At 63.5% G+C, this 23597-nt stretch overlaps 2 protein-coding genes across 2 annotated transcripts in view; both read right to left on the bottom strand.

Moving 5' to 3' along the window:
- Positions 1 to 2288: 2288 nt before the first annotated feature.
- SLC27A3 (solute carrier family 27 member 3) lies at positions 2289 to 5988 on the bottom strand. Its single transcript, XM_075525040.1, has 10 exons — positions 5487 to 5988; positions 4461 to 4670; positions 4229 to 4387; positions 4023 to 4147; positions 3756 to 3950; positions 3570 to 3660; positions 3288 to 3486; positions 3033 to 3130; positions 2792 to 2922; positions 2289 to 2700 (listed from the first exon to the last, which is right to left on the bottom strand). The coding sequence occupies exons 1-10, from the start codon at positions 5965 to 5967 to the stop codon at positions 2524 to 2526; spliced, it is 1866 nt and encodes a 621-aa protein (XP_075381155.1). The 5' UTR covers positions 5968 to 5988; the 3' UTR covers positions 2289 to 2523.
- Positions 5989 to 6939: 951 nt separating this feature from the next.
- INTS3 (integrator complex subunit 3) overlaps positions 6940 to 23597 on the bottom strand; it is a 43446-nt gene continuing 26788 nt past the window's right edge. Inside the window, exons 15-30 of the mRNA XM_075524864.1 lie at positions 23051 to 23170; positions 21472 to 21601; positions 20522 to 20576; positions 19471 to 19574; positions 18866 to 18910; positions 18281 to 18400; positions 17973 to 18126; positions 16028 to 16096; positions 13858 to 13933; positions 11993 to 12106; positions 11858 to 11906; positions 10623 to 10790; positions 8425 to 8525; positions 8125 to 8197; positions 7869 to 8025; positions 6940 to 7741 (exon numbers count right to left, since the gene is read on the bottom strand). Of these exons, the coding sequence (XP_075380979.1) occupies positions 7664 to 7741; positions 7869 to 8025; positions 8125 to 8197; positions 8425 to 8525; positions 10623 to 10790; positions 11858 to 11906; positions 11993 to 12106; positions 13858 to 13933; positions 16028 to 16096; positions 17973 to 18126; positions 18281 to 18400; positions 18866 to 18910; positions 19471 to 19574; positions 20522 to 20576; positions 21472 to 21601; positions 23051 to 23170 (1613 nt within the window). The 3' untranslated portion in view covers positions 6940 to 7663. The remainder of the gene's footprint in view (positions 7742 to 7868; positions 8026 to 8124; positions 8198 to 8424; positions 8526 to 10622; positions 10791 to 11857; positions 11907 to 11992; positions 12107 to 13857; positions 13934 to 16027; positions 16097 to 17972; positions 18127 to 18280; positions 18401 to 18865; positions 18911 to 19470; positions 19575 to 20521; positions 20577 to 21471; positions 21602 to 23050; positions 23171 to 23597) is intronic.

Raw genomic sequence — 23597 nt, forward strand, 5'->3', positions numbered from 1 at the left:
GATTTGGGGGATTTTGGTCTGAATTTGCCGGAATTTTACCCGATTTGGGGGATTTCGGTCTGAATTTGCCAGAATTTTGCTCGATTTGGGGGATTTTAGGCCCAGTTTCTGGGATTTCAGGCCAAATTAATGGGGTCTTGGATCCAGTTTGTAGGATTTCAGTCCCAGTTTGCAGGATTTTAGGTCCAATTTGTCAGATTTCGGTCTGAATTTGCAGGATTTTGGCCCCGATTTGCAGGGTTTCAGGCCAAATTTGCAGGATTTCGGCTCTGATTCGCGGGATTTTAGGCCCGATTTGGGGGATTTCCGTCCAAATTTGCAGGATTTTGGCTCAATTTGGGGGATTTTAGGCCCAGTTTCTGGGATTTCAGGCCAAACTTGTAGGATTTTGGTACCAATTTGCAGGCTTTCAGGCCCAATTTGTGGGATCTTGGCTCCAGTTTGCAGGATTTTGGCCCCAATTTGCAGGATTTTGGTCTGAGTTTGCAGGACTTTTGCCCAATTTGGAGGATTTTAGGCCCAGTTTCTGGGATTTCAGGCCAAATCTGGGGGATTTTGGCCCCAATTTGCAGGATTTTAGGTCTAATTTGTGGGATTTGGGGTCTGAATTTGCAGGATTTTGGCTCAACGTGGGGGAGTTTAGGCCCAGTTTCTGGGATTTCGGCCCAGATTTGCAGGATTTTGGTCCCGAGTTGTGGCATTTCAGTCCCCATTTGCAGGATTTCAGCCCCAGTTTTCAGGCACAAAAAAGCAGCTTTAGGGGAGGATTAGGGTTGGGGGAGCATTGAGGGGGGGTCCCCCCATTCCTGGATGCCATCAGCTTTGGAATCCCCCCCCCCCCCCCCCTTCCCAGGTGCTCGGTGCCAGGATCGGGCCCAGCCGAGCTTGGGCAGCCGCCCCCCCCCCCCCCCCAGCCTGGGCAGGGGCTCCGGGGCGGGAGGGCACCTGGGGACCCCCCCCAGCCCCGTGCCCGGGGTTGCACCCCACCATCCCCACTGTGACCCACTGTCCGTCCATCCGTCCGTCCCCCCCCCGCAGAGCTTTGGGTGCAGAGCTGCCCCCCCCCAGCCCCAACTCCCCCCCCCTCCCTGTCCTTTGGGGTGCACGGTGCCTTGGCCCCCTGCGCTTCCAGCCCCCCCCCCCCCCAGCTTGACCCCACTGCTGTCTCCTGCACCCCCAAACCTGTCCCGTCCCCCCCCCCCACTGTGGCTTTTTGGGGAAGGGGGACAAGCATCACCCCAACAAGCCTGGGAATTGGGGGGGGGCAGCCACAAGTGACCCCCCCCAAACTCGAGCCTCCCGCAAGAAGCGGGGTGCAGGGGTGGGGGGGGCACAGCCGAGCTGACCGGGGGTGGGGGGCCGGGGTACCAGGCCTTTTGCACAAATTTAAGTTGATTTTTTTTTCCCTCCCCTGCCCCCCCCCCCCCATGCGTTGTGTTTGAAATCTGGTTTAATGACAAAGCAGAGCCGGGTCAATGCTGGCAGCCGGGGACGCGGCGACCGAGGACAAATAATAACCTAATTTTTGGAGAAAGGCTTAAAATAAAATAAAATTAAAATAAAAAAAACCAAACCCTTTGTAATATTTATCACTTGCAAGCTATGTTTAATAAAGAAAGGAATGGTTTATAACTTTCCATGTGGCTGGTGTGTTGCGTTGGGGCTGCGAGAGGGGTGGGGGGGGGGGGTCGCCCCCGGCGATGGTTTGGGGGCCACCCCCCCAAAGCGGGACCTCCCGCGTCCCCCGCCCCATGGCTGCAGAGGCCCAGGGGACGCGGGGACGGTGGCGTCGGTGTCCCCCTCCCCGAGCCTTAGCGCTTGGGTGACGCATCCTCCTCCTCCCCCCCCCAGGGGTGACCCCCCCCCCCCCCCCCCCCATCGTGCAGTGAGACGGGGGTGACAGCCATGAGACTTGCTACAAAAGAGTTTATTTGCCAAAAAAAACCCGCTCCCCCCCCAAAAAAAAGTACATTTGTACGTATAAAGAGCAGGACCCCAGGGAGGGGGGAAGGCACGGGCGGCCGGGGCCAGGCGCCCCACGGGTGGGGACGGGGCCGGGGCCAGTGGCATGGCCCCCAGTGCGGGCGGCGGAGGGGACGCGGATGGCCATGGGGAACCAGGCGGCACTTGGGGACAGTGGGACGGACGCGGGGACCGGCAGGATGGACGTGGGGGACCCACAGGACGGGTGGGGGGTACCCGGGGACGGCAGGATGGACATGGGGACCCGGGGACGGCAGGACGGATGTGGGGACCCGCACGACAGTTGCGGAGCGTGCCGGGATGGCAGGATGGACATGGGGACCGGCAGGACGGACGGATGTGGGGACGCACAGGACAGATGTGGGGTACCCGGGGACGGCAGGGGAGACGTGGGGACCCACAGGACGGACGCGGGTACCCAGGGCTGGCAGGACGGATGTGGAGGACCCGTGGGGGCACCCGGCGCTGGTGGGACGGGCACGGGCGCTTTGGGGCACCCGCTGCCAGGACACCCACGGGCTCGGGGCGCCCGGGCGAGGTCTAAATGCGGAGGCGCCCGTCCAGGACGCCCTCGCAGAGCGCAGGGCTGAGGGGGACGTAGGCTTTGGTGGTCTCATCCAGCAGGAAGAGGGGGTCGGGGACGTGAGCCGGATCGAAGCCCTCCTGCGCCAGCCGCACCTTCTGCTGCTTGAAGGTCTCCGTCATCGCCAGGCGCTCCTGGGAGGGCGGCAGGGGCGGGTTGGGGAGACCCCCCCCCCCCTCCCCGGTCACCCACCCCCCCCGGGTACCCCCCAGGCCCTCCCGTTACCTGCAGCCGGAGGAAGCGGGGCCGGGCGTAGGGCGGCAGGAGCTGCTCCACGTGCCGGTAGAGAGCGGGACCGTCCAGCCGGCAGCCGGGACGCAGCACCAGCGCTGCCATCCCAGCACGACCCTCGTGGCCTGCGGGCGAGGGCAGAGCTTGAGGGGGCCACCACCGGGCTGGGGGGGGGGGGGGGGGGACGGGGACGGGACAATGACACTGTGACGGGACGGGGTGGGGGCATCTGTACCTGGCACGGTGACGCCGTAGACCGTGGCTTCTTGCAGGGACTCGTGGGCCACCAAGGCTTCGGCCACCTCTGTGGTGGCCACGTTCTCGCCTTTCCACCTGGGAAGGGGACCACAGGGATGAGCAGGATGGGGCTGAGCAACCCCCCACCCCCCCCCCGGCCATGCAATGGAAGGGGTGTGTGGGGCTGCTGCGCTGTCCCCGTGGGGCAGGGCAGGGGTGGGGGGTGTCCCCCATGGGTGGGGGCCTCCGGCACCTGTAGGTGTCCCCGGTGCGGTCGCGGAAGCGGACGAACTGGGCCGCATCCTGCTCCATCAGGTCACCGGTGCTGAAGTAGGTGTCACCCTCAGCGAAGACCCCCCGCAGCAGCTTCTGCTCCGACAGCTCCCGGCTGCCGGCGTAGCCCAGGAAGGGGGTCCGGGGGGTCACTGGGGCGATCAGCAGCCCCGTCTCACCTGCGGGGATGGGGACGTGTGACAGGGGGCACCCACGGGGACCCCAAGCCCCCCCCACGCCCCCCCCAAGCCCCGCTACTCACCCGTCCCCACGCGGATGCAGCGCCCGGCCGCGTCCCGCACTGGGGCTCCCTCCGTCACGTCGTAGCGCACAATCTCAAAGGGCGAGAAGAGCTGGGGAGAGGGGCCGGGTGGGCGTCAGCGTCCCCGTGGGGGACGGGCATGGGGTAGGGGGCACAGCACCCCCCCCCCCCCCCAGCCCCTCGCACCTTGTAGATGAAGCTGCTGCGCCCCACGGCCCCCGGCGTCCCCGTGTAGTTGAAGAGGGTGACGTTGCCCTCGGTCATCCCGTAGGTCTCCACGATGCGGATGGCCCCAAAGCGCTGCAGGAAGCTCCGCCAGACGTCGGGGCGCAGCCCGCTGCCCACTGCCAGCCGCAGCCCGTGCTCCCGCTCCCCGGGGCGCTGCGGGGCCGCAGGGTCAGATTTGGGGGTGCTCCCCGGACCCCCCCCACCCACCCCGGCCCCCTCCTCGACCTGGGGCTGGTTGACGAGGTAGCGGCAGAGCTCCCCGATGTACTGGAAGACGGTGACGCCCTCGGCGCGACAGTCGTCCCAAAACTGGCTGGCTGAGAACTTCTCCTTCAGCACACAAGTGGCCCCTGCGGAAAGCCGGGACGGGGCGGGGGATCAGCCCCCCGAAACGTCGCCGGGCTCGCCGCGGGGTCCCCAGCCCTGCTCACCGATGCCGATGCAGCCGACGATGCCCAGGAGGGACCCGGCCATGTGGTAGAGGGGCAGCGCCAGGTACACCACGTCCCGGCTGGAGGCTCCCACCAGCTCGTAGAAGCTCAGGCACATGATGGACTTGAGGTGGGAGACGCGGGCGGCTTTAGGGAGACCTGGAAGGGGGAGACGGCGTCGAGCCCCCCCGCTCACCCAGGGCACCCCGTCCCGCCAGCCCCAGGCACCCACCGGTGGTGCCGGAGGTGAAGATGTAGAGGCAGGTGTCGTTCATGTCCTCGGGCTGCCAGACGTCCTCGGGCTCCAGCTCCTCGGAGGCCGCATCCAGCAGCTCCTGCAGGGCCACGACGCCGGGGGGGTACGGCCCCGAGCCCAGCACCCACACCACGATGCCATCCTCCCGCAGGCTGGGCAGGATGGGCTCCACCGCCGCAAACAGGTCTGGGGGGGGGGAACGGGGCAGGCTGGCGTGGGGGCAGGCACAGGGCACGGCCTGTGGTCGTCGTCCCCCCCCCCCCAGCCCGGCCCAGGGTGGGGAGAGGATGGGGACCAGGGCTGCCCCATTCCCGCCCCGAGCCCTGGCCCCGGCGAGCGTGGGGGGCAAGCGGCTGGGCCCTGCCCGGGGTGACCCGGCGGGATCCGTGCGGGGCAGATGGATGGGGCCACTCTGGGGGGACCAAAACATGGGGCACAGCTGGAGGGACCCACGGGGGGCACCCACATGCTCCCCATCACCCACCCCCGTGCTGAGCCACCCTGGCCCCCCGAGCTGCCCGGATCCCTGCCTGGCGCGGCCGGAGGCCCCCGCACCCCTGGTGCCACCCCTGTGCCCCAGAGCCCGTCACCCGCAGCGGCCCCGGTCCCACCCCGTCCCCCGTCCCCCGGTACTTCCCTGCTGCCCCCGGTACCAGCCCATCCCTGGAGCCTTTGCCAGCCCCGGTCCCCACGGGCCTGGTGTCCCCGGTCCCCCCCCAGCTCCCGGAGCCTTTGCCAGCCCCGGTGCCCCGGGTCCCGCCCCATCCCCGCTCCCCGCTCCCTCCCTCCTTCCCCGGTCGCACCCCATCCCCTGCCGCCGTTGTTTCCCCCCATTCCCCGCTGTCCCCCCCCCCCCCCCCCCCCCCCGGATCCCGGCCTCCCCCCGGTCCCGGCCCCCTCCGGTCCCTTCCCCCCCCCCCGTCCCGGCCCCCCTCGGTCCCGGCCCCCCCCCCCCCTCCCCCGGATCCCGGCCCCCCTCGGTCCCGGCCCCCCGGTCCTCACCGTCCGCCACCAGCAGCGCCCGCGCCCCGCAGGCGCGCAGGCAGTGCCGGAGGGCGGCGGGGCGCAGCGCCGTGCCCAGGAAGGCGGGCCGGGCCCCCAGCGCCGCCAGCCCCAGCCAGCCCCACACGAAGCGCGGCTCGTTGCCCACCAGCAGCCCCACGGTCACGCCGGGACCCAGCTCCCCCCCGTCCCCGCCGCCCAGGGGCCGCCGCCGCAGCGCGTTGGCCACCCGCGCCACCCGCCGCGCCGCCCGCCCGTAGGGCTCCGCGCCCCCCGCCGCCCGCAGGAAGGGCCGGGCCGGCGCCTCCCGCGCCGCCCGCAGGAACCGGGCGGCCAAGCTGCCGCCCCCGCCCGCCGCCGCCCGCCGCCGGCACCGCGCCGCCCGCGCCGCGAAGGCCAGGTCGGCCCAGAGGTGCGGCCGCAGCAGCCGCTGCAGCAGCGCCAGCGCCGCCACCGCCGCCAGCGCCGCCGCCAGCGCCATGGCCCCGCGCGGCGCGGGGCGGGGCGGGGCGGGGCGGGCACGCCCGGTGCCGCGCCCACGGCGGGAGCCGCGCCCCCCCCCTCCCGCCCCCCTCCCCGGCCTCCCCCGCCCCGCGCCCCCCCCTCGCCGCCCCCCCCGGCCCCGCTTCCCGGTTCACCCCCGCCACTCGCCCCGCCCCAGCCCTGTCCGCCCCCCACCGCGGAGCCCCCCGTCGTGTCCCCCTCCTCCTCGCCACCGGCCCCCCCGTTTCATCCCCGTCCCCTCCGTCGCGTCCCTGGCCCCGTCCCACCCCCCCAGACCCCGCTTCCAGCCCCAGCCCTGTCTGTCCCCCCCCAGAACCCCTCCTTGTCCCCACCCTCCCCGCCACCGGCCCCCCGTCGTGTCCCCAGGCCCATCCTCCTCGCCACCGGCCCCCCCGTTTCATCCCCGTCCCCTCCATCGCGTCCCTGGCCCCGTCCCACCCCCCAGCCCCCTCTCCCATCCCCAGCCCCGGCCCCCTGGCCATGGACCCTCCCATCTTGTCCCTATTGTCCCCTCCACAGCCCCCCTATTTCATCCCCGTCCCCTCCATCCCGTCCCTGTCCCCGTCCCATCCCCCAGACCCCTCTTCCAGCCCCAGCCCTGTCTGTCCCCCCCCCAGAACCCCTCCATGTCTCCATCGTCCTCGCCACCGGCCCCCCCATTTCATCCCCATCCCTGTCCCCGTCCCACCCCCCCAGACCCCTCTCCCATCCCCAGCCCTGTCCCCCTCGCCATGGTCCCCCCACCGCGTCCCCGTCCCCCCATCACCATGGCCTCCCCGTTGTGCTCCCGGCCCAGCCTCGTCCCAGATCCCCCCCCCCTCCCCGGCTCGGGGGGAGCTGGCAGGGCCCCGGTCCCCTGGTAGCCACGTGCCACGGCCCGCTGGCTGCACCGCACCGGGGGGACGCTGGCCCCGGAGCCCTCCGGGAGATGCGGCACAAAGAGGTGGCGTTTTGTACAAAACATTTAAGAGTTTTTTTATTGTTCTTGTTTTTTTTAAAAACACTTAAAAACGCTGATAGCTCTGGGGGTGACACGGGAGAGGGTCGTCCCCTTCTCGCGCGGGCGACGAGCTCCGGCGTGGGCAGGGTTCGCCGAACCGAACCCGTTGCCCGGCGGGTGCTGGCGTACCCCCCCCGCAGCAGCACCCCAGGGAGACGCGGCCCCGGGAGGGGAGCGGAGGCTGCGGGGGGCTCGGCCTCCCCTCGTCCCCGTGGGCAGGGACACGAGTTCACCCCTCCCCAAAGCATCCTGGAGCAGCAAGTCAGTTCGCACTGTTTATTTACATTTTTTATATGAAAATAGGGGACGTGTGATAGACACCCCCCCCCCCCTCCCCGGGTCCCCCTTCCCCTCCCCACGGTGCCACGTCCCCTCTCGGGGACCCCTGTCCACGCCGCCCCTCGAAGCGGGCAGGGGCTGGAGCCAGGTCCTGGGGGGCGCAGGCTCCGATCCCTCCCCGGCCGATGGTAAAAAGGAGCTAAAAAGTCAAGTGGGGAGGGGCTGGCGTGGAAGCGCAGCGCCCGCAGCGGGAGCCGGGGTGGCCCCGTCCCCGCGGGCTCCCGGAGGGGACGCGTGCTCTCCTTCCCGTCCTGGCAATGGCTTTTCTCCGAGCGTGGCAGGGCCGCCGGGCGCCACGGGGACCCGAGAGCGGCCGGGGGAGAGGGCAGAGCCCTCAGTCACTGTCCGAGCCCACGGCGGAGGAGCCTTTTCTTTTCCGTTTGGCGGGTTTGGGCTTGGTGTCTTCTTCCTCCTGTGCCGGGAGAGGGGGAAGTCGGGGTCACTGCTGCCGGGGGGGACCCAGCTCCTCCCTGCGCCTCCTCGAGGCGCGGATGCGGCCGAGGGGCTACGGGGGTGCCGGGGGGACCGGGGACGCTTACCGAGGCGCTGCTGGAAGCTGACTCCTCCTCGTTGTTGGCCGGCTGGGCTGCGTTCTTGCGGCTGCGGGGGCTGGAGAGGGTGGCTTTTCGGCGGCTCTTGGGGGGTTTGGTGGAGGAGTCTTCATACTCCTCTGCCAGGGAGAAGAGGTCGCTGAACCTGGAAAGAAGCGGGGGGTGGCGGGGGTCAGGCGCTGTTGGGGCAGCCGCCTCGCGGTCCCGAGGCCGCCCGGCGCTGGGCAGGGAGGGACCGACTCACTTCATCTTGTGGGCTTCGTCGCAGCTGGCCTGGACGTGCTGCAGCGCCTGCAGGATGGGGGTTTGGCTGAAAACTGTCGAGAAACCAGCAGAAATAGGAGTCAGAGACCTGACGGCGGGCCCCCCCAGGCAGGGGAACCCCCCACCCACCCGGGGTTTTGGATGCAGGCGGCTTTGCAAGGGGCTCCCAGTATCCCAGAACATCCCAGTTGCCCCGTGCGCCCCGGGGGCACCTCACGAGGACGGGGACGGGCGGCGGCTGCGGCCCCGGGGCCTGTGCCGGTTGCGCGGCAGTACGTACAGTTCTGTTTGGTGTTGGTCAGGTTGAGGCGGAGGTTGTCCAGGTGCTCCAGGATCTGCTCCAGGGTGAGCTGGGCCAGTTTGCTGCTGGAGCTGCGCAGGCTGCGGGCAGAAGAGCAGCGCCCGTTAGCGTGCACCCCGCTCCTCCTGCCCACCCCGGGCTCGTCCCCCCAAGGACAGGCTGCGGGAGCCCCCGCTTGTGGGCGGATCGAGTGCCACGGCCCCGCAGCAGCACCCCCAAACCCCCAAGCAGATGTGGGGCGCAGATAACCCTGCCATCCGCGCGGCCCCGGCGTGCCCCCAGCACCCAGAGGCTGGAGCGGGGAGGGGGGGGCCCGGGGATGGGGAGCAGCGTAGGATCCATTTTCCGTCTCCGGCACAGGCAGGGTCCCCTGGGGCTGGTCTGCGTGCGCTGTTCCAGCCCGGGGATTAAGGGGATAAATCCTGCTCAGGGTGTTCACCGCCTCCATCCCCGGCAGCTCTGGGGAGCACTAAGCACCCCATGCCGAGCCTCGGCCGCGGGACGGTGCGCGGTGCCAGCACCCGGGACGCTGCCAACAGCCGGGGCCTCAGCTGGCCGTCCGTTAATTAGGTGGGGATTAGACCTGGATAGGGCTCGGATCCCGGAACAGAGACACAGGGAAAATAGCTGCGTTGTTCAGCGGTGAAAGGCCATTAATTAATGCGGAGGAACAGATGAAGGCACAGACTTCCCCGGCAGCCTCTTCGGAGAACGGGGGGGACCCCGAGGTGGCCGAGATGCCGGCGGGACTGGCCGCTCTCCCGGTGCTGGTGTGCGACCTGCACGCAGGGCTCCGGCAGCGCCAGCGAGATCCCGGCGATGGCAAACCTCCCGGGCAAGGCTCCGTCTCCGACCCGCTGGCCGTGACCCAGCTCCGTGCCGTGGTGCTGCCGGCTCCCTGGGCGCTGGGTGGGGGTCCTTGGGGACACGCAGCCCTCGCTGCTGCGGTGGGAGCGCGGTGCTGCTCTGCTTGCCCAGGACACTAGATGTCCTTCCTACTCCAGCAAAGGGCTGCAGGCACCCAGCCGGGAAGGGGCCGCGGAGGACCCCGTCAGCCCAGCGCAGCGGGCCGGGGGCTGCCGGAGCAGAGCACCCTCCTCTCCCCCTAACCCAGACCCCGGCAGCGAGGGGCTGCCGGTGGGGCTGGTCATACCCGCGCTGCCGTCACCCGGCACGGAGCGGGCAGGGGGACCGGGGGTCTCTCGTCCCGGCGGGCGACGGCTGCGCCAAGGGCAGAGGCTGCCTTTGAGGCTGGATAAAAGGCTGGGAAACCACCCGGGGAGCCGAGTGCAGCAGAGCGAGCTCCTGCCTCCCTGCCGAGGGACATCTTGGGGCCGGGGTGAGGTGTCCCATGTGCCACCACGGCCAGGAGCCGGCACGGCAGCCGGCACAGCGGTGCAGAACCAGCTGCAGCATCCCGTGCTGCTCTCCTTTTCTCTCCCACAGCCCACGGTGGTGAGGTCCAGCCGCCTCCTCCAGCACCCAGCGCTCTGCCCACGCAGGGTGGCTGGGAACAAGCCCTCTGCCCCTTCCCTCCAAAGGCAGGAGATCAGGAACCTTGCCCCGGGGAGCTGGGATTTAACCTCCGCAGGCTACAGCTCGGCCCAGCTGCGTCCTTTAGTCCCACTGCACTGAGGGACCCTGACCCCATCCACCCCAGAGGCAGCAGCGTCCCAGCGGAGACGAAGCAAACCACGTCTGGAAGACTATTTGCACCAAAAGATGCTCTGGAAACATCCGACTGTGCCCAGGCAGGCACAGCAGGGCCGCAGCAGGGGAGCACCAAGGCTCGGCACTGCTCACACAAGCAGCTGAAAGCGCTTCCCCACACGGCTTGGGTGATGGGCTCGGCATAAAAGGGTCCTGCTGGCTGGATGTCAGCACGGGCGAGATCAAAGAGCAGCCTCCCGCACGGCTCTGGAGCAGAGACGCTCGCTCGGGGCTCTGGCTGCGTGTCAGCACGTGGGTGGGCAGCGGCACCGCCCCGGCCTCGAGGAGACGATGGCGTAAGCGGCAGGACGGGCCGGCATGGCCGCGCCGCGTCGACGGCACGCGTCGTCTCGGCCGCCTGGCCGGCGCACGGAGCGGGGCACAACCGAGTCCGTCACTCGGTTCCCGGTGGCAGGGCGGCCCCAGGGGAAGCAGCGGGAGACGTCGCGCCCGCGCTGGCCCCTCACCTTTGGCGTTTTCGTGGTAGGCTGTTGTTCTTGATCAGCAGCGACTTGATGTGCTCGGCCAGGAGGTCGTCGTGTTTGATGCACCAGTGGCGCAGGATGCTCGTGGTGAACTGGTCGTCGGGGTGGCAGGGCCGGCTCAGCACCATCTTCACCATCTCCTCGCTGGGCCTACGGCAAACGGGGAAGGGCACGCGAGGAGGAAGGATGAGCGGCTTGTACCTCGGTCAGCTGTACCTCTGCAGCCACTGCTGCCCACTTGAGCCTGACGGGAGGCTGCAGACCTGGACATTACAAGTCTGTGGAGCTGCCGCGCTGCAAGGGACCTGGCACAGGAGCCCGGGCACAGCTCGGATGGGACCGAGCTTCCCCAAACACCGCCTGGGACCTGCACGCTCCTCAGCAACATTGGCTCCCAGGCTCAGGGGATGACGGGCAGTGTTCAGATTCCTCTGCTTCCCCGAGATTTTTGGCAAGCAATCCTCTTGGGGACCAGCTGCCATCGAGCTCCCTGCCCAGCCCCTATCACCTGGCCGTGCCAGCCCCGCTCCCTCCCTGCCGTGGGAAAAGCGCTGCCGCACGCTCGCGGCCCGAGCCCGCCCCCGCGCTCTCCGTCATCGCGGGCTTTTCACTAACGCAATTTAGAGCTGGGATTAGATTAGCCAGCCTCACGCGCTGCATTGACGAAAACAAATAAAGCGCTCTTCGCTCGGCGTGGCGGGACGTGGCCAATCCACTGGAGCAGGCAGAGAGAGCGCAGATCAACGCCAAGGCAGCTCTAACCCCGCGCCCCGCGGGAGGCGGGTGACAGCCTGCTCTCCATTAAGTAACGGGCTCCAGGATGTGCAAGGTGAAAGGCAAACAGCCCATCGGCACTCGGGCTAAGAGAGCTGGCACTCGGCAAACGGTGCTCCCGAAGCCGAGGCACGGCAGGGAGCTGCTGCCTTTGGGAAGGGTGCTACCGCTGGGGTCTCGTCACACGTGTCCACCCTACTCTGTCCCCAGGGGCTCCAGGACAGGGACTCGCACCCAGAGCGAGCCGGGGAGTGCCAGCAAGAGGGGCTTTCCCCACGCCCCACTTCTCAAGCAGCACAAGCGGGTGGCATCTCCTTCTCCCCGCCACACCGACGGTGCTCAAGAAAGCCACCAGCCGCAGCGTGCCGGGGGCAGCCCCGCAAGCCTGCGGCCACGCAACCCTCCGCAGAGCGTCATGCAGCCCTGTGTCCCGCGGCACTTACTTCTCTCGCCTCAGCTGCAGCAGCAGGCAGGATAACGCTTCAGGGTGATCTGCAAAGGAAAGGACATCCTCAGCACAGGAGCTCATGGCCGCTGCGGCCCAGCGCCGTGCCTCTCCCGTGCAGGGGACAGCTCACCTTTGTATTTGAGATGCTGCAAGATGGGGATGATGGTCTCCAGAGGAATGCTGTGTGCGAGGAAGAGCTGCCAGGTGCAGTACTGCTCAAAGGTCTCCCAGTCCAGGCTTTGAACTAGGGGGAAGCACAGGATGGTGAGGGGAGCCTGCACGGCACCCGGAGGAACGGCAGGAACCTGTCAGAGCCACCCCAGGCAGCTCTGCCACAGCCCCTCTGCGAGGTCCAGCCGCGCTCAGGGACTGCGCTGCTCCCGCCCGGCATTACACCCACCCCTCCAGCCCAGAGCAGGGCACCGGAGAAAGGCACAGCGCCCGAAACCCTGCCGCGCGCGTCGGGGTCCACACCGTGCCAGGGCAGCCGCACGGGCAGCCCCGCGCGTGCCGAGGCCGAGCAGGGGCTCCAGGACCTGGCAGGAGGCACTGGGGTAGGCTCTGCCAGCTGAGGCACAGGTGGCAGAGCTGCAAAGTCACTAAAGCAGCTGCTCGGGGCTCAGAGGAAGAGAATTAACAAGGCTCTTTAATTAATGAGCTTAGACTGCTACTTGCAGCTTGTGTAACACCAAAGCTGGATCTAGGCAGCCGTCGGATCAGGGCGATGGGGCTTCTCTCTGGAAACGCTCCCATGCGCCGAGCTCTCCGCGCTGGCTTTGCCCAAAACCGCCCTGGCCCAGAGGGCTGCAGCCACGGCCGGCTCCGACTGCTGGGCAGGAGCCACGGGGCGCACACGGGCAAAACGCAGCGTTGGCTGGAGATTGAAAGGGCTTTTCCACCGTATGACAGCCAGCGGCTTGCATAGATGCGAACCGAAGTCCAATTAAAAAGCTACAAGAGGAACTGGGTCACCCACTGGTGCTCCTGGGGGGAAAGGCGAGGAATGCCGTGAGGGAGAGATCACGGGCACCGGCCTTTTCCTACGCAGCGGCTAAGGGGACCGTGGTCCTGGCAAAGGGCTGGGTGTCCAGCCGAGAGGCTTACTCTGTTAGTTCAGGATGGTCCAAGGGCCAGACTAAAGAGCAGCGAGGGTCCTTTTGCTCTTGGGGTGTCACAGTCAACGGAAAACAAAGGGAAATCCCGGTTCCAACTTTTCTGACCACCCTTCTGCCATCACCTCCCAGCTGCCCTCACCCCTGCTGCACTGGGAGAAGAGGCTCAGCCGTCCCCAGAAAGTCCTGGCCTCCGGCATCGCCGTAGCAGCTGCTGCACAGCAGGGAACAGCCGACTGCGCAGCGCTAGCCGTGGGTTTGCACCAGGACAAGTTCACATCCCCGGAGACGCAGCAGCTGGGACCACGTGGAGAGGCTGCGGAGCTGGGCGAGATTTTGGGACCTTCCTCTTTCTCTTTTTTTTTTTTTTTTGTTTTTCCTCTGCCCAGGCAGGCTGCAGATGTGCAGAGCCCCGGATTACACTTTGCCTGGCACTGCGGAGAGCCAGGGCTCCCAAGCCATCGTACAGCCAGCCTGGTAAAACCCATTAGAGCGCACAGCTTGGATCACACAGCTAAATCGAACAATCCGGTTTAGGGCAGTGATCCTTTAAGCAGCGGCAATAATACCATGAGGAAATCCAGACCTCGGTATAACACACCCAGCCCAAGAGCCTCTCTCGGATGCTGCGTGAGCAGCCAGCTTCTGCAGGGCTCTTCCTAGGGCGGCGTGGCCGCGGACTACAAGCCCTCCCGATCAGAAAGGGCAAAGCTGTGGTGAAGGCTCTCCTTGTCCAGGGAAGACGCTCCCTTTCTAGGGACTTGGAGTCTCTCTGCAAAATGGGGGCCCAAAGGGCAGGAAGGCTTGGGGGTGCCCAGAAACCGCTCCGCTTTCACCCCCGCCCTCTCCGAGATGCGCTCGTGCCTGCAGGAGTGCTACTCACTCAGGATGTTCAGCACCGAGTCTTTCCGAAACATGACGAGGTTCCCCATCATCACGTGGCACACCAGCTCCTGCAACTGGGCGGCAGAGAAAACGGGGTTAGCGGGATGCCCAGGCTCTGCAGAAGCCTTCTTATGTGGGGGACCACCGGGCAGGTCCGGAGAGCAAGCAGGGAAGCTGTCGCTCTGCCAAAATCAGCCATCTCCGCAAGAGCAGGGATCCAGTGGGGAGTCCCAGAAACCCTGTGGGCTGCAGGTGGCTCATAAATCAGAGCTGGCTTAAGCAGCTCCAGGGAGAGGCAGCTGTTGCGAGGGACCAGCAGAGGCAAAGAAGTAATGAGAGGTTAATGGTTTCACACATCAACACCCAGGCTGGGGAGCAAGCGTCACGCAGGACAGACAGCAGATCCCCACAGGCTGGGCCAGGGCGGGTGGGACGGTGTCACCCTGTTCGGAGAGCTCGGCTGCCGGGCCCAGACAGACCGGCTCAGCTGCACAAGCGCCGGGGACCCGCTCCTTGTGCTCCAGGCGCTCTCGGACCCAGGCTTTTGCCGATGGATGCACAAAGCCCACTCGGGGGCTGGCAGCGGGGAGGGTTTAGCAGCCTGCTGGGAAAGCTCCGACAAGCCCAGACCTCTCTGCCTGGGGCCCCGGACCATCCCTGGTCTGCAGGACAGGAGCTGACGCTACCCAGACGCGCGGTGCTTCCTGCGCTCTCACCCCCTTCATCCCTGGGAGAGGTGGAAGCGGAGGCAGGGGGACGGGGTGCACGGGAAGCCTGCCCGGGCTGCACTGGAGCAGGGACAGGAGCTGGGGAGCACCGTTCCCCGCTCCTGCGCTGACAGGCTCGGCTACAGAGCGCACCTTGGCTCTCGTCTACCTTCCTCCCTGCTCCTCGGCCTCTGGGTCCAAGCCACTGCAGCCTGCTTGGGGCGCAGGGTGCCGGAGGCACGCGGAACCCGAGGGCAGGCTGAGCTGGCCGGGCTCTGCCCCACGGCTCTGCTCGCAGACCCCACGTTGGCCGGGCGCAGGGGCCGTGCAGCCAGAGCATCGTGGGGAAACAGATGAAGAATAACAGGAAGGAACGAAGGAATTGGAGGAGGGAGGGGAGAGGAAACGCTACGGGCCTCTGCTGGGAAAAACAAAACCTTTGCATTTCAGCACGGGGCAGAGCCCAGGAGCAGAGGAGTAAGAGCAGGGCTGAGCCGGAGGGGTCAGGGCATCGTGACTCAAACCCTTCCTGTACCCAACTTTGGCTCCAGCCTGCCAAGCAAAACTTGCTGGCGAGGCGTTCTGGCCCCTGCGCAGCTGGGAAAAGCACGACTGGCCAGGAATGGTGTATAAATAGGGTGAGTTAAAGGGTTATCAGCAGATCACGCTCCAGACGAGCCTAGACAGCAGAAACACGCAGTACTGCATTCTTGCTGGTGCCCACCTCCCCGCCCCCAGCTTTCGCCGTGACTATTTTTGGGTTGCTCATGGCAACTCAAGAGCGACCATGGGGAAAGGTTCCTTCCAGGAGGGTCTAACGAGGGCTTGGCCTTCCGCTCCTCAGCCTGCTGAGCCTGCAGCAGATCTCCCACCAGGACGGGAAGAGCTGGGCGCGTCCTCAGCCCTGCCAGCCCGCAGGCAGCAGGGGACGTGCCGCCTGCACCTTTCCTGCGCCCTCCCGCACACGTGCCCGTTGTGACGCTGCCCGTAGCTTTGCGTCTCCCCAGCAGGCACTAAGCACCTCCCCGCCAAGGGGTTTATTATTGATTGTTATTATTATTGATTGCCCGCAGCAGCACTGGCCGTGGCGGTGCTTTTCGCCAACGCCTGCAACTCGAGAAGGATCAAGAGCAAACCCAGGCAAATCTCTCTTGACATGCCGGCTGCAGCTCGGCGGCCAGGGACATCCCTTGAAAGAAGCAGCTTGGATTCAGCCTTCTGACACTGCACACCGCAGCTCCTCAAGGGGAAGAGATACCCGGAGGTTTTGGGGCTCCTCTTCGCAAAGCCCAGTGCCTCAACTCAAGAATGGGGGCAAGGAGGACTACACAAGCAGAGCGCTGCCCTGCATCCCCCGCGGACGGGCCATTTCAGGTTTAAACCTCCTGGGAGCGGAGGAGACAAGTGCTGCCGCTTCAGGAACGTGCTGCTTCCCACCCCAGACACCGGTCCCCTCCTTACCTGGAATGAGTCTATGACAGCTACAATCATGTTCAGCAGCTCGCCACTTCGTAGGGTCTCGTCTGGGAACTGGAAGAGCACAAAAGCAAGGCAGGGCTCAGGAAAAGACAGGAGGGAGAGGCCAGTCAAAAGCTCCTATCCCCATAGCTGAGGCAAAACTCCTCCTCGGTTCAGGCTCAGACACACGCACGTGTTCCTCCTTGCAAGGGGCAGCATCGCCCTGCCTGACCCGGCGGCTCACCGGGGGCCGGACCAGAACCAGCACCACTTCCTAAACGCAACGGGGAAGCGGCTGAGTGGGAAAAGGAGCCAAGAAAGCGCAGGAGGGTTGACGGGCTGTTTTCTGTGCGCAGCCTGGAGCAGGCAGGTTCATTTACTGCTCGAGCGGGCCGAGGGCTGCAAGGCAGCGGCACCGGCAGGCTGCTGCGAGCGAGTGCCCAGCACATCTGTGAGATGCAGCTGACACCAACCATCTGGACCGAGCGGAGCTGCGCGAGGAGCAAGGCTGCTTCGATTGCGGGTGGCCGAAGTCAGCCAGACCAGAGTGGTTAAAATTCCCCATTTTTCCCTATCCTTGCTAGCTTTGCTCGCCGTTCCAGGGCTTTGTGCGTTACGCAGCACTGCAAGGAAATAAAAAGAAATCAACACAGGGGGCAAAAGGCCAGGAAAATTGGCGGCAGCAAGCTATGGCTGGGCCGTTCGGATCTGGCTGTCCAGACAGGCTGCTCTCGGGACATTCTGCCTGACTTGAGCTGGTCGCTACGCCCACGGGGCCAGCAACAGTCTGACCCCGCTTTGGGGAGGAAGGCTGTTAAACCTAAAGGACCAGGGAGGGGATCCAGCTGCTGCTCTACGCCAGGATCCCCCCCCAGAGCACGCACCGTGCTGCTGCGTGGCACGGCAACTACTCTCGCGCAGGTTTTTCTCCCCTCTCCACGCTGTTGCTGTGTCCCTTTCCCCACAGAAGCCCCTGCGAAGCGCTTGGGAGGAATGGGGCTGGATGGCTTCAACGCCCAGCAGATGTTCCTGCTGAACCAGCCAGAAAGGAGGGAGGAGCGGGGCCAGCTCATTCCTCCCAGGGAATGAGAAAGTACACGCAGAACTGTGACCCCTCCGTCTATTCAGAGTGCGTGATGTTACCCTCCCTCTCTCCAACCCCCAGCACCGCTCCCTGAAGCCGGGCGATCTCTGGACGCTTGTTGGAAGCAGCCTCCACCCTGCGACTATTTCAAATAAAAGGCTGCAGCCTGCACAGGGCTGCAAGAGAGTTCAACAGCATCCCGGCAGCAGGAGGGTAACAGCAGCTCTGTCCAAGACCCAGGCAGGCTGCGTGAATTGGGACCGAGCTGTGACCTATCTGGTGCGGATGCCTGGCTCCCCGTTCCAAACGTGCTCTCTGCTAAGTCCAGCTGGCTCCACCTCAGCACTGAGTGCTGAAAGCAATAAAACCTTTCATGAAACCCAAGGGTTCGGGGCAGGCAGCAGCACTCGTTCCAAGCGCTGCTTCCCCCAGACTTTGACACGTCTGCTCGGAGCCTTCACCTGCTGCTCTCCCGAAGAAAAGCAGCAGAGAGCAAAACCTCTTTAACCAGGGAGCGCAGACAACACTGTGCTGGGAGCCAAGCACGTGCATGAGATGAATCCGGGACCTCGCCACCCCCAAAGCGCAGCAGGCTTTAACGTGGCTGTGAGCAGGTAGGACGACAGCCGAAGATCGCTCTCGACGGCAGCACGCTGACCCCCATTGAGCTGAGCTGGGGAGTGGATGGAGACTGTGTTGTGCTCAGCCCGACAGAGCTTTTTCTAGGCTTTATGGCTTCTCTGCTGCAGCGTAACAGGTCTGAAGCTCAGAAGCAAAGCCCAGCCCCCAGCCTGCCCACAGGAAGGTGAGGGGGATGCCCTGTGCATCTGAACTGGGGTTCCTGGTGCCTGGCAGGGGCCTTACCTCTGTGTAAATGGAGGGGGTGAGGTAGCAGAGCAGCCGTACATCATCTTCCTGGCAGGCCTTCATGTCCATCATCAGACACGTGTGCAGGTCCCCCAGCTGCGTGGCCTGGGCGAAGGACTCGTAGAGGTTCATCTTCCCCGCCGCAGCTTTGCTAGAAGGAGACGTGTCCAGGTGAGAGAGGAGCCTGCCAGCCCCGTGCCGCAGCGAGGGCTGGGGGGGGGGTGGTAGGACACCGAGCTGTCTCTTGGAGGCAGTGCGAGCCAAGTCACAGCTTGGACGTTTCCCCGCAATCTCCACTGGCCTACCTGGCTTTTAAATAGTACAGGAGGTGGTAGCCGATCTTGGGTTGCTTCTGATAGAGCTCTGACAGGAGATCCAGCAGCAGTGAGAAACCACTATTATCCTCCTGCATCTGGCAGAGGTTCCTTGGGGAGTTCAGGACAGGGAGACAGCTATGTTACACGGGATACCATGCACGAGCTTCTCCGCTAATGACGAGGACCAGCAGCTTGCAGGGAAACCCAGCTCCTAGCACCAGGCGGTCCTGGCCACTCACTCTCTGGACTGGACACAGGGGCCACCTCTCCCACCCCTGCAGCAGAGGACGGCAGGACGTGCAGCAACAAAGGGGTCAGGACCAAGCAAACTTCAGTTACCCAGGGATCCCAGGCTTCCACAAATGACCAAATGAGCTGTGATTTTCCTCTATTTTAAGTCTTTCTACTAAACAAAATGCAACATAGGCAGAAGGAAGCAATAAACTCTTCTGATTCTGGGATCAGCCCTGGGGCGTGGCAGAATTAGACCCACAGGGTTCACCCGTGGTGGTGGTCAGGAAGCAAACAAGAAAGCCCTAACAAGATTATTCAAAAATTTCAGAACAGACATACCTAAATATTAGGTAGAGAGGCTTCCCCACCGACTCCTCCAGAGACCTGAGGGACAAACGCAATAGTCAGAGCCCTGTGTGCACCCACCCCGTGTTTCCCCAGCAATGGCAGGGAAAAAGCCCTGGACCTTGCTCGCTGTGGTCCTCAGGCCATCAAGGGTCACCCCAAGCTAATGAGAAGACAGGAACGGTCCGGTCCTGCTAATAGAACCCAGCAGCTCTGACTCCGAGCCCTGTTCCAACAAAATCCTGGAGGAAGAGCGTACGGTGCTGGTTTGTGCGAGTACAGCAGGGAGAGCTGGAGTATTTAGGACCCTGTGTGCCCTGGTCAGACAGTCAGAAGCCACCAGAGCATCACCTGAACTGAGCTCTGACACAAGGACCTGCGGCAGGAGGTTCTCCCTGCGCTTGCGGGGAGGGGGAAGATGGTCTCTTTCGAGCCCTGGATATGACAACTGTTGACCAGCTCCACACTGACCGCTTGTGAACCCTGGATTGCTTCACAGGGGAAGCTACTGGCTTCAGCACAGCCTTCTGAAAATGGCAAATATTCTACTGGGAAAAGCCCAGTGTGAAAGGATGAGACACAAAAAAATAGATCCTTACTCCTCCGTGATTTCTTCTGGCAAAACCTCACCACGGAAATGAGCCTTAAATAGCTCCTGGAGGCAGGATGCGAGCACTGATAACTGCTCCGAGTCGAAGTCCTCCTGGTAGAGAGAAAGGAAGGAGTGAGAGGAGAAAGCACAAGCTCAAACCCTGCCTGCCCAGCACAGGTACAGCTGGAAGGGACACAGCAGAGTCACTGCTGTGGGGAACGGACCCCAGGCTGCTCAGGAGCCGTTTTGCTGCTACATTGCAGCACCAAGAGCTGGTCATCATCAAGACAAGCCCCTAATTGACGTCCAGCTCTGAAGCACTTCACAATCACTGTGGTCCACTTATCCTCTAATGGCTAGTAATTCACTGAGCTCAGCTCTCCCTCTGCAAAGGGCTAACAGGAACTGAAGGCACTTGGCAACGAGGATTTACACCCTGACAAGCCCTTTCCCCATGTTCCCACAGAGGGGAGAAGCAGCTTTAATACGCTAAAAAGCCACTTGACTCTAAAGGGAGCTGATTAGAGGCAGGGGATGCAACCTCCCTTGAACGCTCAGCTCCTGGAAAACGTCCGCAGCTCTTCTGCTGGGCAGGGCTTGCTGCAGCCTCTCCTGAGCACAAAGCCCGGGGCCAAAAGCAAGGGAGCATCCCAGATGCACGGCACACGCATAAGCCCCCAGGAGCTCTGCAGACACTACAGCAGTGGCGTGGGGTCAAAACACGAGCGCGCCTCACCCAGCGTCCCGTCTGACAGGGGTACTGGGGACATTTAGGCACGGGGTATAAGGAAACTGAGCATGGACGGAGCGATCTTCCCCTGCTAGACCCTTCCAGCAAGCAGCAGCTCGGGGCTGTGTTTAACAACCACGGATAGAGCTGTACAGTGCCATTTTGAACTCATTTGGGATTCGGCTGTCCTCAGGCTTCTGCGTCCCTCCCTCAGTTGCAGCTCTCGGGGCAGAGCTGTGCAGGCTGGGAGCTGCCCAGCCCACGCCACTGCAGCTGCTCTGGTTTTACAGTTAGGCAGCGGCGCTGCTCCCCGGGTCCGTGCAGTTACCTCCAGGACTTGATCCACGATTTCCTGCATGACCTCACACTGAGCTTCCGTATCGCTGGAGCACAAAAACAAGAGGAAATCCAAGTTACATAGGAAGATACCGAGAGCAGGGACAAGGGGGCTTTGTGCTGAGCTGGCTCTGCTCAGGAGCCCCCCAGGACCTGAGAGTGGGGGAGGCTCGGCTTTGTGCTGGTGCCAGGCTTAGAGGAAGGCACGGCTCAGAAGCACAGGCTGCAGAGACCCAGCCCTGGAAGAACGCGCTGCACTGCTGCAGCACCTACTTACAAAAGTGCCCGAGGCTGTCTGCAGCAAGACAAACAAATTAAATGACTAAAAGCATAAGATTAAATGCACTTAAAGCCATAAAGCCATAAATTACATTAAATCAGTCTACTATGCCGAGGTCTACAAAGCAAGAGGGTTTTTTTAACCTTCTTTAGATGAAGTTAATTCCAAGGTCACTGAAAATCAAGAGTGGAGGTGGGGAAGTCCAGAGAACACGCAGACACAGGTACATCGCTGTCCCCAGGGAACGTGTCCCACGCAGAGATGTACTGAAACCCCCAGGCAGCAATAGCCCCACAGGCCTACGCAACCTCCCCTCGTCAATCCAACAGCGGAGAAGGATGAAACTCAGAGCCTTTTGCCTTCCCGTCACTGATTCAGAGAAATGCTGTAGCCCCCAGCAAACTGCTGTTGTGTCCTGCTCTGAGCCTGCTCCAAGGACAAATTACAAGGCTCTTAACCCAGCACCTTTCAAAACCACCTGGACATTTCCTGCAGAAACTGTGCAGGAGGACCTCTCCGTGTTAAAGGGAGGCAAGCTACAAGATTTGCTCTGAGAGGAGGGCTCTGGAGCAGGCGGCATTGTACAACAGGACTAAAAGGTCTTGGGTGTCGTTGCCCTGAAGGGATCGACACGAAACGTAACACGACCAAATGATACCAACCTTCCCTTCTGCAGCTGCAGGACTTTATCCTTCAGTGACTCATCCAGCTGGTCCAGGAATGGCGTGATATCAACAGGCTCCTCCACAATGGTTTCTTTGATCGGATGAAACCTGAACTCCCTCTTCTTCCCTGCAACAAAGAAAGCAGCAGTGGAGTAGTCTATTTTCCCAAGCAGCTACATGTAAGAAGTACCAGAGGCAATCTCTGTCCTAGCAGCGGGAGTTGTGTGGGGCTGCGGGGGCAGTCACCACCCCAGGACAAGCAGCGTGCCCCCAGTGTGCGGTCCAGCCTCAGATCTTGCCATCACCCTTTAGAGATGTGTCCAGGTCACAGCAGGAAGGTGGGATGAGATCCAAACGCAGGGGGTGTTCAGAATTGTGGTTCCTGTTCAGTCCAGTTTCCAAACCTGACGCTTTGCCTGTCCTTCAACACGCTCAACGAACATAGCTAGCTCGCATGCCTCTCTCCACCCGAAGCGCAAATGCTTGTGTTCAGGACTCTGGGACTGAGATACCCCAACTGCTTTTCCACACCCTCATCCTCCAGGCTCATTCCAGGCCACAAAAATGAACTGCAGCAGAGTCCAGAAGCGCCAGGGCCAAGGCAGAAGCGCCAGGGCCAAGGCAGAAGCGCTCGCAAAGAAGCTGCCACTAAGGGATGGGACAAGGTGGCCGATTCCCTTTGCAGAAATCCTCTCTGCACATGGCTTTCAAGCCTGTGTCCCTCTCAGGGGCCCCAAGCAGCTGGCAGGGCTCGACGGGACTATAGAAGACAGTGCTACAGCACAGTGTCACATCCTCTCCCCCATCCTGGGCCTGTGGCCCCTCCCCACCGCAGGGGTAGCCCTCCAGCATGGCAGGAAGCCCACAAGAGTCCTACCACCAAGGCCAGGAACAGCTTGAGATGCCTCTAGCTCCAGAGAGTGAGCAGAGGGGATTCTGGCCTTGTGCAGGCTTGTCAGCCCCATGGCTTCGAGAGGGAGCCAGTGTAATGAAAACCGTGCGGCTGAGCAATTAGAGGCCTGAGCCTCATTAGCAGCTGCCTGAGAAGAGACACCCTGTTCCCAAACAAACCATCCGGCACAGCATCTGCCACAGGGATTCCCAACCATGCAGCAAAGCGGGGTTTGAGACTAGTCAGACATCTAGAGAGGACACACGGGTGGAGAAAGCGCTATGTTCGAAGGGTCTAAGCTCTAGGGAATAACCGGACAAGGAGATGAAGCCCAACAGCCTTTCCCTTTGAGCACAGGTCTGTATCAGACCTACTGAGTCTGGCTGTCGGGGACTGGGAAGCAGCAGAGGATCGGCCTCGACAGCCTCTCTTGCAGAAGGAAACCTGGATCTCAAGAAGGGGGTCTGCCTCCAGCGCAGCAATTCCCACTGCTCGTGGGAAAGGGGCTTTGAGGGAACCGTGCTTACAGCTGGTTGTCTGGGGATCCTCCATCACGAAGGGAAGGTGCCCGCAAGCCAGCGGGGAAACACCGGCCGGCGCGGAGGCAAACGGCGGCTAGTCACGCTGCGGCGATGCAGAAGTACTCGAGAGTAGCATGGGAGCCCAGCTGACTGCACTCCTCACCTTTGCTGTTCAAGTCGTCTTCGTCGTCACTGAATGTGGCCTCGGCGTTGTCATAGCAACTGTCATCCTTTTCTGACATATGATTGTCCATCTCCATGGAAACGGGTTCCTCAATTTTGACTGCAAGAACGTACGCAAAGGGGTCAGCGCAGAAAGCGAGGTTACGATGGCTCCTCGCACAGCCGAGGGGCAGGGCAGGCTCTGCCTACCAGTCACCTCTACCGATAAACAGGCTCCGGCAAGGAGATAAAAGGGCTTTGAAAAGGGAAGAAAGGGTCTGGGCAAGTGACGGACGCTGGAAAACTCAAGCTGGGGAAGGGCACTCCCAGTGACTCCAGTTAACCATCCCTACCCGGTGCCAAGTGTTGCAGGACCGGGTCATTCCCCACCTAAGCTGCCCAGCATCCTTCGTGCTTCATCCCTCACCCAGGCCAACAGCAGAGCCCGAGTCCCTGAGCAGAGCAACAGCTTTGCCAGCTCTGCGAGGCCGAGAAGCTTGGGGCAGCAGGGTTTGTTGGTTAGGTGGGTCCCTTCAGCCGGAGCGGCT

The sequence above is a fragment of the Mycteria americana genome, chromosome 25 (assembly GCF_035582795.1).
Source record: "Mycteria americana isolate JAX WOST 10 ecotype Jacksonville Zoo and Gardens chromosome 25, USCA_MyAme_1.0, whole genome shotgun sequence".
Taxonomy (NCBI): Eukaryota; Metazoa; Chordata; class Aves; order Ciconiiformes; family Ciconiidae; genus Mycteria; species Mycteria americana.

What these genes read in the sequence shown, in the direction of transcription:
- SLC27A3 (XM_075525040.1), bottom strand. Translation starts at nt 5,967, where the DNA reads ATGGCGCTGGCGGCGGCGCTGGCGGCGGTGGCGGCGCTGGCGCTGCTG. An exon ending in ACCTCGTCAACCAGCCCCAG is followed by an intron (nt 3,951 to 4,022) that starts GTCGAGGAGGGG and finishes GCGGCCCCGCAG; the next exon opens with CGCCCCGGGGAGCGGGAGCA. An exon ending in GCAGCAGCTTCATCTACAAG is followed by an intron (nt 3,661 to 3,755) that starts GTGCGAGGGGCT and finishes CCCTCTCCCCAG; the next exon opens with CTCTTCTCGCCCTTTGAGAT.